This window comes from Ornithorhynchus anatinus, chromosome 18 (assembly GCF_004115215.2).
Source record: "Ornithorhynchus anatinus isolate Pmale09 chromosome 18, mOrnAna1.pri.v4, whole genome shotgun sequence".
Lineage (NCBI taxonomy): Eukaryota > Metazoa > Chordata > Mammalia > Monotremata > Ornithorhynchidae > Ornithorhynchus > Ornithorhynchus anatinus.
The window spans coordinates 25,489,514-25,503,218 of NC_041745.1; the positions used below are offsets into that span (position 1 = coordinate 25,489,514).

A 13,705-nucleotide genomic window follows, 5' to 3' on the forward strand; every position below is an offset into this window, starting at 1 on the left:
GCCTGGGAGAAATAGCCCAATTTGATTTAGAAAAAGAATAGTCCGTCTTTTTTATGGAGAAAAAAGCTGGTACAAGGCCAAAGAGGAATAGGCAATCACTCAATCATTGGTATTTACTGAGAGTTTACTATGTGCACAGCACTGTACTAAGCAGTTGGGAAAGTACAATAAAAAAGAATTAGGACACACATTCCCTGCCCTCTACGAGCTTATACTTTGGGGGAAAGCTGTAAAATGAAGTGAATATCATTAGCGTACCCATGACAAAGAAGATATTTGCCGGGCTGAAAAAAGCTGAGAGAAAGCTATTCGTAATCTATCATCTGTAGGACACGAACAAAACTCTTAAAATTCAATATGCAGTCACTTCACTGTGCCTCAGTTACACATCTGTAAAATGGAGGCTGATACTGTTATCCCCATATGGGACATTAACTGCGTCCAACCTGATGAACCAGTATCTACGCCAGCACTTAGTATGTTGGTATTTGTTTGTTAAGCGCTTACTATGTGCTGAGCACTGTTCTAAGCGCTGGGGTAGACACAGGGGAATCAGGTTGTCCCACGTGGGGCTCACAGTCTTAATCCCCATTTTACAGATGAGGTAACTGAGGCACAGAGAAGTGAAGTGACTTGCCCACAGTCACACAGCTGACAAGTGGCAGAGCCGGGATTCGAACCCATGCCCGGGCCTGGCTTATAGAAAGGACCTATATATCATTAAAAACAAACAAAAGCAGTTGCGGTGTTTGAGGCGTAAGGACAATGTGAACATAGAACTATTTTAGAAAAATCTGTGTGTAGAATGGACTGTCAAAGAGAGAGACTGAAAGGGAGAGAGTGAGGAGGCTGATGTAGTACTCAAGTCGCTCTTGGGGTAAATCATATAAATGGCACATGCCTATCATCAATCAATGGTATTTATTAAGTGCTTACTATGTGCAGAGCACTGTACTAAGCACTTGAGAGAGGTTCTAGGTGATTTATGCTTATAGGCAGTACCCGTTATAATGAAATTCCTTCCTGAATTTTACGACCTCTTGAATTTTGGAAGGGATGAGGCTTGACAGTGGTAATAATAATAATAATAGTGGTATCTGTTAAGCACTTACTATGTGCCAGGCACTGTACTAAGTGCTGGGGTGGATACGAGACTATCAGGTTGGACACAGTCCTTGTAATAATGATAATAATGTTGATATTTGTTAAGCACTTACTATGTGCAGAGCACTGTTCTAAGCGCTGGGGTAGATACAGGGTCATCAGATTGTCCCACGTGGGGCTCACATTTTTTAATCCCCATTTTTAAAGATGAGGTCACTGAGGCCCAGAGAAGTTAAGTGACTTGCTCAAGGTCACACAGCAGACAGGTGGCGGAGTAGGAATTAGAACCCATGACTTCTGACTCCCAAGCCTGGGCTCTTTCCACTAAGTCACGCGTCCCACATGGGGCTCACAGTCTTAATCGTCATTTGACAGACAAGGTGACTGGGGCATAGAGAAATGAAGTGACTCACCTAAGGTCACACAGTTGACAAGTGGCAGTGCCAGGATTGGAACCCAGGTCCTCCTGACTCCCAGGCCCATGGTCTATCCACTAGGCCATGCTGCTTCTCAAGCCATCGCAGTCTCAACTGCATGCCACAACAGTGCAGGCAATGACAGCGCAAACAGCCCGCGAGGTCATTCATTCATTCAATAGTATTTATTGAGCGCTTACTATGTGCAGAGCACTGTACTAAGCGCTTGGGATGAACAAGTCGGCAACAGATAGAGACAGTGTCTGACCTTTGACGGGCTTACAGTCTAATCGGGGGAGACGGACAGACAAGAACGATGGCACTAAACAGCGTCAAGGGGAAGAACATCTCGTAAAAACCGATGGCAACTAAATAGAATCGAGGCGATGTACAATTCATTAACAAAATAAATAGGGTAACGAAAATATATACAGTTGAGCGGACGAGTACGGTGCTGTGGGGATGGGAAGGGAGAGGTGGAGGAGCAGAGGGAAAAGGGGAAAATGAGGCTTTAGCTGCGGAGAGGTAAAGGGGGGATGGCAGAGGGAGTAGAGGGGGAAGAGGAGCTCAGTCTGGGAAGGCCTCTTGGAGGAGGTGATTTTTAAGTAAGGTTTTGAAGAGGGAAAGAGAATCAGTTTGGCGGAGGCGAGGAGGGAAGGCGTTCCGGGACCGCGGGAGGACGTGACCCAGGGGTCGACGGCGGGATAGGCGAGACCGAGGGACGGCGAGGAGGTGGGCGGCGGAGGAGCGGAGCGTGCGGGGTGGGCGGTAGAAAGAGAGAAGGGAGGAGAGGTAGGAAGGGGCAAGGTGATGGAGAGCCTTGAAGCCTAGAGTGAGGAGTTTTTGTTTGGAGCGGAGGTCGATAGGCAACCACTGGAGTTGTTTAAGAAGGGGAGTGACATGCCCAGATCGTTTCTGCAGGAAGATGAGCCGGGCAGCGGAGTGAAGAATAGACCGGAGCGGGGCGAGAGAGGAGGAAGGGAGGTCGGAGAGAAGGCTGACACAGGAGTCTAGCCGGGATATAACGAGAGCCCGTAATAGTAAGGTAGCCGTTTGGGTGGAGAGGAAAGGGCGGATCTTGGCGATATTGTAGAGGTGAAGCCTTCCCTGACTGGCCCTCCTTTCCTCCCACTCCCTTCAGCGTCATCCTGACTTGCTCCCTTCATTCATCCTCACTCCCAGCCCCCACAGCACATATGTACATATCTGTAATTCAATTTACTTAGTTATGTATATTAATGTCTGTCTCCCCCTCTGACTATGAACTCGCTGTGGGTAGGGAATGTGTCCGTTGCTATATTGTACTCTCCCAAGCAGTGTACAGAGAGGCTCTGTACACTGTAAGCGTTCGATAAATTCGATTGAATGAATGAATCAAGTAGAGCAAATTAATGCAAATCCAGCATACTTGCCAGAGAATTAAAATTACGGTCTTCATTACTTGATGGCTTCTTTTGGGAAAGAGGTATATTATTATCTAGGAGGGGCATTTATTCTCAGACAATTTTCCATAACTGAAAACTTTCCAAGCACATGAATAAAACATCTCTCAATTGACTACTAAAGGCATGTCACTGTCAAATTTACAGTTCTGTCAATGAAAAAGAGTTTACGACACTTATTCTCAACTTCCTCAAAGGATTGTCGACTTCCTCAAGGGGCTTCTGCAACTGATCTCTAGGAGTCATTTTAATGAGGCTAAGCCTGCCTTCAGCATAGGTGGGTCAGGAGCTGTTTGAAGTCCAAAGAGAGGGGCCTTCAAAAGTCAAACGTCGTTAAGGTGGTTGGGGGTGTCAAGAGCCAAGCGCTTGGTGCAATGCTTTGCACACAGTAAGCGCTTAATAAATACGACTGAATGAGTCCTCTCCTGCCCTTAGCGAGGCTACCAAGTGGGCAGGGAATGTGTTTACTGTTATAGTGTACTCTCCCAAGTGCTTAGTACAGAGCTTTGCACAGAGTAAGCATTCAATAAATACGACTGAATGAATAGGAAGGGTGCTATTTGGAGGAGTGGCTAGCTGTGGCCTCAATTCTGTCATTAGTCAACCACTATTAACGACTCTGCCAGCCTTCCCAAGACTCTTTATTGCAGCTAAAAGAGGTAGGCTGGGAGAGTGGGCAACAGGCAGAAAAATGTGATTTGCCACCGGGAGCTCAAAGTAGGCAAAATAAGGTGGCGGGGTGGTAGGGGAAGGAAGCATACTGTTTTCCTTCTGCAGGTCCTCCCGGCTATGTAGCATCATCAATGGGGTTAAATATTTATAACTGGCCTCTAACACAACTCTTAAATTTACACCTCTCCTTAGGAACACATTAGTGAAGCATTAAAGGGGAACTTCCGATCAATCTCACAGAAGAAAGGGAATAATTTCTTCAAGATTGGAAAATACCACTTCTTCTCCCAATAAAATCATCCCAAAGTTGGTTACTGAATCTTTGCCTCCATCCACAAAGTTAACTCTAAACTCACATGGCTGTATTTACTCTGACAACAATCTCAGGGCTGAGTTCTTGCTTGGAACAGCACTTTGCACTAGGATTGACTGGTCCCTCTTTCCCTCGCTCCGTTTAATTTCTTATATATCAGCGTGCAACACCATTAGCCGAATGAACGACACGTGTTGTCACACAATAACTATTTCATTCAAATCCAAAGGTGTATTTTTCACCACAAGAAAGCTCACAGTTTAGTCACACCTGAGTCCCTCTCAACTTTAAACTCCCTGTAGGTAGGAAATGTCTCCCAACTCTGTGCTGAATTCTTCCAAATGCTTAGCCCAGTGTTCTGCTCACAATAAGCATTTTATAAATGTCACTAATTGAACGATTGATTTTGAAGCTTCTCTATGAAACACACTTCTTCAATAATGAACAGATTCTGCACCTTTCTGTCCTCTGTGCTGAATTCTTCCAAGTGCTTAGCCCAGTGCTCTGCCCACAATAAGCATTTTATAAATGTCACTGATTGAACGATTGATTTTGAAGCTTCTCTGTGAAGCCCAACACTTCTTCAATAATGAACAGATGCTGCACCTTTCTGACCTCTGTGGAAAAGATGGAGGGAAAAAAATCTGTCCCCGATTTCAAAAAGGATATTTTAATTTTTTTTCCCAAGTTTCAGAACTAAGGTGGCTATATCCAGAACTAAACCTGCCTCCCACATGTGTGTTATAGAAACACCTCATAGACGACATCGGGAAAAATTTGTTTTAATTGTAGAAAATTTCTGCCATCAAAATGATCCCAAATAAGTTACTTCTTGGCTGGAAAATGTGTAACCCGCATTCTAGATGAAACAAAATGTGACAACGTGTAAACAAGCTGGTGTCTTCCACTGGAAAGAAACCTAATTCATTAGATTGCTTAATTGTAATTGTTTTTAGAGCACTTGCAATATCTCCACTACACTTCAAACTTGCTTGAAAGCGAGAACTGGATGAAAGGAGCACCAAGAAAACCTAGCATGCAGTACACACTCCCTCTGCTGGCCCTTAAGCTAACTTTAGACCTACTCGGTTCCTGAATTTTCTTCTCCCTTTAAAATGAGTTAAAATGTAGAAAAGTTCAAATTTATTTGCTAGTTGATAAGACACAGTTTAACATGTTACCATTCATTGATCGGATCCAAAGACTACAGGAGGCTTTCTGAATTCTGATGACTATGGTAGTGGCCAGCATGTAGCCGACAGGGCACATCAAATTAATCAATTAATGGTATTTATTAAGCACTTATTGGGTGCAGAGCACTGTACTAAGCACTTGGGAGAGCACACACAATAGAACTGGTAGATCCAATTCCTGTCCACAAGGAGCTTACAGGAGGAGATATATTAAAATAAATTATATATACTGGAAATATAGAGTAACATCACGTACATTAATGCTGAGGGGGTTGGGAAGCATCAGAGTGCTTATGGGTACATAGCCAATCAATCAATGGTATTTACTGAGCACTTACTCTGTGGAAAGCACTGTACTAAGTGCTTGGGAGAGTATAATACAACACAATTAGCAGACACAATCCCTGCCCAATACGAGCTAGTGCATACGTGACATAGATCGGTGGGGGTGAAGGAGGGAAAATGAGGGCACAGACCTCCAAAAATCCACCAAGTGGTTTCCTTTTCTCTTAAACTTGGGAAACTATCGCAATGATGCTTAAAGTTAACGTAAGGACTCATCTTCTCCATCTGAAGCAAATAAACTGATCTGGGGCTGCTAGCCAGGTGAAGTTCAGAAATATTAACCAGGATTCACCTGCTGCCAGAATCAACAATTGGTCAAGCAGAGGTGACAGAAGAAGTTTCTCTAAATCCTTACTACGTGAAGTTGGAGTAAAGCTTAAACTTATTTGTTAAACTGCCAAAGCAATCTTATATCCAATGCAATCTATTTGGAGAATTACAGATGTTATAGGGCACCTTACTGTAAATAATCCTGGGCACTGAATAAGCTGCCAATGTGTTGCTCGGTTTGAGCCTAATAATACTGGTGACATTTACTGAACACTTACTGGGTTTTTTTCCCCTTCCATATTATCAGAGGAACCAGATTTGTTCTTATCAAGATAGGGAGAGCGCGAAGAAAAGAGGAAGGACAGGAGAGGGAGAGAACAGAGAGAGAGAGAAAAAATAAACACAAATACACGTATACGGGCAGTAAGTCGAAGAAAACCATTTGACGATGAGACTGTAAGCCCGTCAAAGGGCAGGGACTGTCTCTGTTACTGATTTGTACATTCCAAGCGCTTAGTACAGTGCTCTGCACATAGTAAATGCTCAATAAATACTATTGAATAAATGAATGAATCACCAGGCATGTGACCAGCATGGGCTAGTTAAAAGAGCACAAGTCTGGGAATCAGAGGACCTGGGTTCTAAACGTGGCCCTGCCTCTTGCCTGCTGTGTGAGCTTGGATAAGTCACTCACCTTCTCTGTGTCTCAGTTTCCTCATCTATAAATTGGGGATTAAATATCTGTTCTCCCTCTCCCTTAGACTGCGAATTCCATATGGGACAGGAACTGCATCTGACCTAATTATTTTGTATCAATCCTAGCATTTTAGTAAAGTGCTGGGAACCTAGTATGCCCTTAACCAAATACCACAATCACTATTACCATTATTACTATATTTGTTAAGCGCTTACTAGGTGTCAAGCACTGTTCTAAGCTTTGGGGTAGACACAAAATAATCATGTCGGCTACGGTCCCCGTCCCACAAGGGGTTCACGGTCTAAGTAAGAGGGAGAACAAGTATTGAATCCCTATTTTACAGATGTGGAAACATAAGCACAGAGAATAATAATAATAATAATGATGGTTTTTGTTAAGCGCTTACAATGTGCCAAGCACTGTTCTAAGCAATGGGGTAAACACAAAGTAATCAGGTTGTCCCACGTGGGGCTCACAGTCTTGATCCCCACTTTACTGACGAGGTAACTGAATGGCACAGAGAAGAGAAGTGAAGTGACTTGCCCAAAATCACACAGCTGACAAGTGGAGGAGCTGGAGAGAAGTGAAGTGACTTAGTCAAGGTCACACAGTGGGCAAGTGGCAGAACCAGGATTAAAACCCAGGTCCTCTGAGTCCCGGGCCTGAACTTTTTCCACTAGGCCAAGCTGCTGCTCACAAAGCCACACATATTAGTGTATATCCCATTACGCTCATATTTATGTCTTCACATTCTTGTGTAATCTAGTTCTCTTCCCCTACTGCAGCTGGGTCACTGTTGATTCAGCCTGTTGGCAAGTGAAATGAGATTTGCTAAAATCTTACTCTCTGGGGACCTGGACATCAGGGCTCCTGAGACCAGGCTTTTACTTCATTTCTCCCGGCTGTCTACAGACTAAGCACAGAGGAAATATCAAAAGCAGACTTGATTAATGGAACAAGAGATGATGAGCGAAATCAATGACAGTGATTTTCACTCCTTTCTACTGGAGAGGAAAAAATGCCACTAATACCCCATTCCTAGAATTTGTTTAGCTTCCCCCATTTGGAAGATTTTCCGACCATAGCACTGCTCTCTTTCACTGGAGTCTCCATCCCAAACAACTTAATGAGGCAGAGCAATCAGAAGCATCTTCCGAGAACCTCCATTTTATCCCCATTTAAGGTTCACTTCAAATACTGACAAGCTTCTTAACAAGTATAGGCATTTTTCTGCGTGGGGGGAAAATGAAGAATCATACTGTATTTAGTTGTTAAAACTCTTCAATCTTGAAGCTAGTGAGGCATAAAATAACTAGCGGAGTACAAAATCAAAAATAAGATCAAAAATACAAATGTTCAAAATCCAAAATGCATCATTATATATTTCTTTCCGACTGACGCCGAGGATTACAGGCTTGCACAGTGAAAAATAAGTTTTGACCTCCAAAAGAGGAGACGTGATTTTCAGTGCACGTCTAAAAAAATGAAAAACTGCATTGGACTCCCAACTGAAAACTTATTCTGTAATTGACCCACTATTTAGGGAGTTCAAATGAGAAGCAGTGTGGTCTAACGGATGGAGGGATGGGGGGAACCCAGGTTTTTAAACCCTTATCTGCCACTTGTCTGTTGTGTGGCCGTGGGCAAGCCACTTCACTGGCCTCAGCTGTCTGACCTGTTAAATGGGAATTAAGACTGCAAGCCCCACAAGGGACAGGAACTATGTCCAACTTGATTAGCTTGAATCTATCTACCCCTGCACTTTGAACAGTGCCTGGCACATAGTAAGTGCTTAACAAAAAAAAAACCATGCACCCGCAGGCAAGAGGTGATGTCAGAAAATAAAGCATATGTCCTTTCACTGCTGCGGCAGTTGGTCAGTCAGAAGACATATTCTTATGACCGACTATGAGATTTAGGGATTAATAAAAAGTAATTACTTACCTTTCCGCATACTTCAAATATGAGCTAAAGCAGGTAAAAAGTGGTTAAAAGTCAGTGAAAAAGCCCAAAGGGTTATCACCCAGCTCAAAAGCAAAACCTTACCTTTCTGTCTTTGAGAGAGGATAGACGTTCTACATTCAAATCAAGTGAGGAGATGTGGCAAATAAAGAAACGGCATGACCTAGTGAAGAGAGTACGGACCTGGGAATCAGAAGGACCTGGGTTCTCATCTAGGCTCCACCACTCATCTGCAGTGCGACCCTGGGCGAACCGCTTGACTTCTCTGCACCTCAGTTCTCTCAGCAATCAAATGGGGATTAAGACTGTGAGCCTCAGGTGGGACAGGGGCTGTGTCCAACCTAATAAGTTTGTACCTACCCCAGTCCTTAGTGCCTAATACATAGTAACTGCTTAACATATACCATTTTAAAAGCCACTCTAGGTAGTATTTTTCCAACCTTGATGGTTGCCGAAAAACCACGGAATCTCCCATGAGAAGCAACGGACGGGCCTCAGTTCCGAGACTTCGGGACAGACTCTGTATGAAGGAATTGTGAAGGCGGTGTCAGTGGGGCTTGCTCATCCTTGCCAAGTCCTGTTCCTACGGGGGTGTGGAGTGCAACAAGTGAGAGACGCCAGGCAGGGCAGCAGCAAACTGCCAACTGAGCCTTCAACCACGTTAGCCAGCTACAAGCGGAACAGGGAAGAAAACGCAGCTCTCCTGATCCCCAGAGCGGTGCTCCATCCACAAGGCAGAGCTGAATAAATATAGCACGCTTTTGAAACAGAGGGTATTATCTGACTCGTTAGGGTGATGTTCAAGGAACTCTTCTCGTCTTACCAAAGGGGTGTTGAAACGGGACAGTTCCCACTCTAGGTAGGGGAGGAGGAGAATTGAATATAAAGGCTCTCAACTTAACGGAACTTCTCGTTGGTAAGCTTCAGTTCGTCATTCACGGAGAAAAGGAAAATAATTTTCAGTCGCTGGAAAAAATGTATGGCGGGCATAATTTGGTTCACGAGGAAAAGTTCCTCCTCCCCTTCTCTGGGAGTCCTTAGAAATCTGCATGCTCAATGTCTTCGATGTGGTCTGGGTGTGGAAAGGATGGCGGAACTGGAGAAATCTCCAAGACCTCATTCCGGTCCCACTCTGAGTGAGAAAGCACTGAAACAAGAGAGTAGTACCGTCCTCTAGAGAGCTCAAATTGCTTCCTCATAGAGGATACAACGCACCAAGTCAAAACTCACCACTCGACTCTGTTTAGGCTCAAGGTTCATTTCCTTATACTTTTCCACGACCGTTTCTAATTTCTTCTTAAGATCAATGGCACGCTTTAAACGGTCATCATGTACACCTGCCCGGGTAAAAAGCTGCAAATCAACAGAACAAAACTACCGTTAATCACGCTGAGCTATTTTTAAGCATGCCATGGGATGAAGCGATTTCAAATGGCACAGAGCATCCTTGATTGATAATTTCATTTTAAGCCTATAATTTGCCTCAAACTTCATTTATTTTTTTATTCGGTCTCCAGGAAAGAGGTTGATGTTCGCAGATGAAGGTGAATCTGGAGCAGCCTAGAGCTGTGCAAGGTTTCGATGACACCGTGCAAAACAGCTCTTCACTCTCTGACCAAAGGGTAAAATTTGGGGAAACAGAATATCGATACAGTGGATTACCCATTGTATTAGAATGTAACCCATTATGGGTTAGAGAAGCAGCATGGCATAGTGGACAGAGCACAGGCCCGGGAGTCAGAAGGTTCTAATCCCAGCCCCACCATTGGTCTGTTGTGTGACCTTGGGCATGTCATTTCACTTCCCTCTGCCTCTCATCTGTAAAAAGGGGGATTGAGATTGTGAGCCCCACATGGGACAGGGATTGTGTCCCACCTGATTTGCTTGAATCCACCCCAGCACTTAGTACAGTGCTTGGCCCTTAACAAATACCATCATTATTATTGTAACAACGTCATTTACATCAGGAAAATAGAGCATGATCCAACATCAATCAAAGACCGATTTGATCATCAAATTGAATGCACGTTAAGCTGCTCTCTTTGTCAGAAAAATATTTTCCACCTGTTCCAGTCTCAAAATTTTCATCCCATTTCACTTAGTATTTTTATATTCTTTCTTTGAGTTTTAACTTTCCTTCATTTAGTAAATTGGGAAGCAGCGTGGCTCAGTGGAAAGAGCCCGGGCTTGGGAGTCAGAGGCCATGGATTCGAATCCCGGCTCTGCCACTTGTCACCTGTGTGACTGTGAGCAAGTCACTTAACTTCTCTATGCCTCAGTTACCTCATCTGTAAAATGGGGATGAAGACTGTGAGCCTCACGTAGGACAACCTGATTACCCTGTATCTATCCCAGCGCTTAGAACAGTGCTCTGCACATAGTAAGCGCTTAACAAATACCAACATTATTATTATTATTATTATTAAATTTTACTGGGTTTTTTGAGTAAGCAAACCAATCCTATTATGTTTCTTTCCAGATGTAAAGTCAGCTCTACATCAATTAATTCATGGTAACCAGCTAATTCATGGTGCTGTCAGATTAGGATCTTATTACTTGATTTAAGAGCCTGGTTGACAACAATTTAAAATAAAAAAAGATGAACCACGATACACGACTGTTTTTTGGAGCATAAAACTTTCCCCACCTGAATCCAGGACTGAACAGAAGGTTGGAATTTATTTCTGATGAGTTTAAGCACGTCCATGACATTGTTTACTATAGCACTATTATCTTCATTCTCATGTACTTTCATATCTGCTTAAAAAAAACAGAAATAGCCCAAAATATTACTTGTTTAATATCTTTTTCAAAATCCTGAGATGACCAGATGGGAGTGGCAGAATGTATGGTTATTTTCATTAGAGATGGTTACACAACTTTACTGCCAAATGACAAGGGGAAATTTGTAGTTCAAACTGAATTCTCTCATAGAAACAAAATTATCCTTACAAATCCGAATCAAATCCAAGTCGGAGCCAGAATTACCACCTGAACTCCACAATTCCTATCTTTTGTTTATCTAATTCTGACCTGAAAGTAATATGAAGAAAAAGATAATCATTTTCAAAATTCTGGTTTCTCATTTGACCATTTTAATTCATTTCTCAGCAACTACTTGAAGAACAAAGCTCTTTTCCTTTGTGAAAACCTTTCTCCAATACATAATCTTTTTTGTGCCATTTATGTATGGATTGCTGTTGCTGTTGCTGATTTTTAAAGAAAACAATGAGGTTCTTGGCATTAAAAGAAATTTGCATTTACATTCACAGAGAGCTGTAATACGCACCACGGCACCACACTTCTTCCCCTGTGAACACCCCTGGCTGCTGCCATCATCCCAAAATCATAATGAGGTATTATTATTATTGTTACTGTTACTATTATTAAGGCATTTAAATGTTTACTATGAGTTGTCAAGCACTGCACTGGGATAGATACGAGTTAATCGGATTGGACAGAGTCCCTGTCCCACAGTCCTAGTAGGATGGGGAACAGGTATTCAATCCCCCTTTTACAGTTGAGGAAACTGAGGCCCAGAGAAGTGAAGTGACTTGCCAAAGGTCACACAGCAGGCAACTAGCAAAGCCAGGATTAGAACCCAGGTCCTCTGACTTCCAGGCTCATGCTTTTTCCACTAGACCACGCTGCTTCAGAGGTACAAGACAGTCGTTCATGCTAATGCCATAAAGAAGCATCTATGGTCATAGAGCACTGTGGCTCAGTGGAAAGATCCCAGGCCTGGGAGTCACACGACCTGGCTTCTAATCCTGGCTCTGACCGTTGCCAACTGTGGGCAAGTCACTTAACTTCTCTGGGCCTCAGTTTCCTCAACTGTAAAATGGAGACTCAGTGTCCGTTCTCTCTCCTACTTAGACTTTGAGTCCTATGTGGAAAAGGGTCTGTGTACGACCTGATTAACTTGTACTTACATTAGTGCTTAAAACGGTGCTTGACACACAGTAAGTGCTGAATAATAATAATAATAGGCTTTTCTGTGTTAAACTGTAAATACTAGCTGTCCACTGTGATTTGCTGGGCTGTAAATGTTTCACGAGAATTTTAGAGAAATCAATAAAATATTGGGTGGTGTCGATATCTACTCAGGAATGTAGATGACAAGAGAGGAACTGATGTTTGACAGTCATCAACAGACCACATGAAAAGTCTAAAATAAAATCTGAATTCATCCAGAAAACTCTCTCTGACATATTACAGTCCTGAGAAACGGGGGCCTAAAGCCTGACTTTAAATTAATGCAAATCAGATACCATAATAAGCACGCCGTGGTTCGAGTCTAAATGAGAAGCCCAAATTAGCAGCAATGGAGAGTTAGAAAAAGGTTTTGCCCGGTATTAATAAACACTCAGATTCTCCTGATCAAAAAAAGTGTGGCACTGCTCACTTCTGACCCTCAGTTACCTCATCTGTAAAATGGGAATTAAGACTGTGAGCCTCATGTGGGACAGGGACTGTGTCCAACCTTCTTAATGTGTAACCATCCAGCACTTATAACAGTGCTCGGCGCATAGTACATGCTTAACTAGTACCATCATTATCAAAGAATAGATTACCTGTGGAGATTTCAAGGTTGAGAGTATATTTACGAGACCCAAGACCGTGGCTTCTTATGAAGACTTCGCCATCTTCTTCTTCTTCTTCATCATCATCATCGTCATCATCATCACCATCCTCGCCACCATGACCTTCTGGAAGTTCCTCGGGATAAAGTTGCTTTTGCTTCCAGTGGGCTGACATCTGGGGGTTTTCTCCATTTCTCTTGCCTCTTGGGTCCAGTGAAGGGAGGTCCTTGCTACAACAAGGCTGCTCATCGTCAGTGGGAATGGAGCAGGACGCCCACTGAGAAGCTCCCTGCTCGGCCGCAGGTGTCCTGCCTTCTGCGAGTTCTAAATCGCCAGCGCTTACGGTAAAATCGAAGGGCATTAAGAGTCTAAAGCAGGTCTCCACCTCGGTCAAAGAAGCCTCAATTTCTTCAGACATTTCTGCCAAAATACGACAGATGAGTTTGAATTCGGGTACAGAGCACAGGCCAAAACGTATTTTGCAACTTTTACATTGCTCATGAAGAAACAAACCAACGGCAACATGCTCAATAAAGCATAAGGGTGGTCGTGAACCCATTCTCTGCCCCGTCACTCTGTGGATCTCTCTCCTACGCAGTAATTCTCCCTCTAAAAGGGGAAGAATTCTTCTTCCCTTATTGAAAAGAATGTGGTGGAAGGGAAGGACAGAAACAACAAAGAAAACTCAGAATTCTCAGGGCATTTGTC

The 13,705-nt window shown here is 43.3% G+C and overlaps 1 protein-coding gene across 2 annotated transcripts in view; it reads right to left on the minus strand.

The window, feature by feature from the left end:
* The window catches only part of UVSSA (UV stimulated scaffold protein A), an 88,097-nt gene that overhangs the window by 56,469 nt on the left and 17,923 nt on the right, over positions 1 to 13,705 (minus strand). Inside the window, exons 5-7 of one of the 2 annotated variants that reach the window (XM_029046433.2) lie at positions 12,989 to 13,417; positions 11,062 to 11,171; positions 9,645 to 9,767 (exon numbers count right to left, since the gene is read on the minus strand). In XM_029046433.2, coding sequence (XP_028902266.1) covers positions 9,645 to 9,767; positions 11,062 to 11,171; positions 12,989 to 13,417 — 662 coding nt within the window. Of the gene's footprint in view, positions 1 to 9,644; positions 9,768 to 11,061; positions 11,175 to 12,988; positions 13,418 to 13,705 lie in introns of both variants that reach the window. The other variant, XM_029046432.2, reaches the window with a different exon arrangement.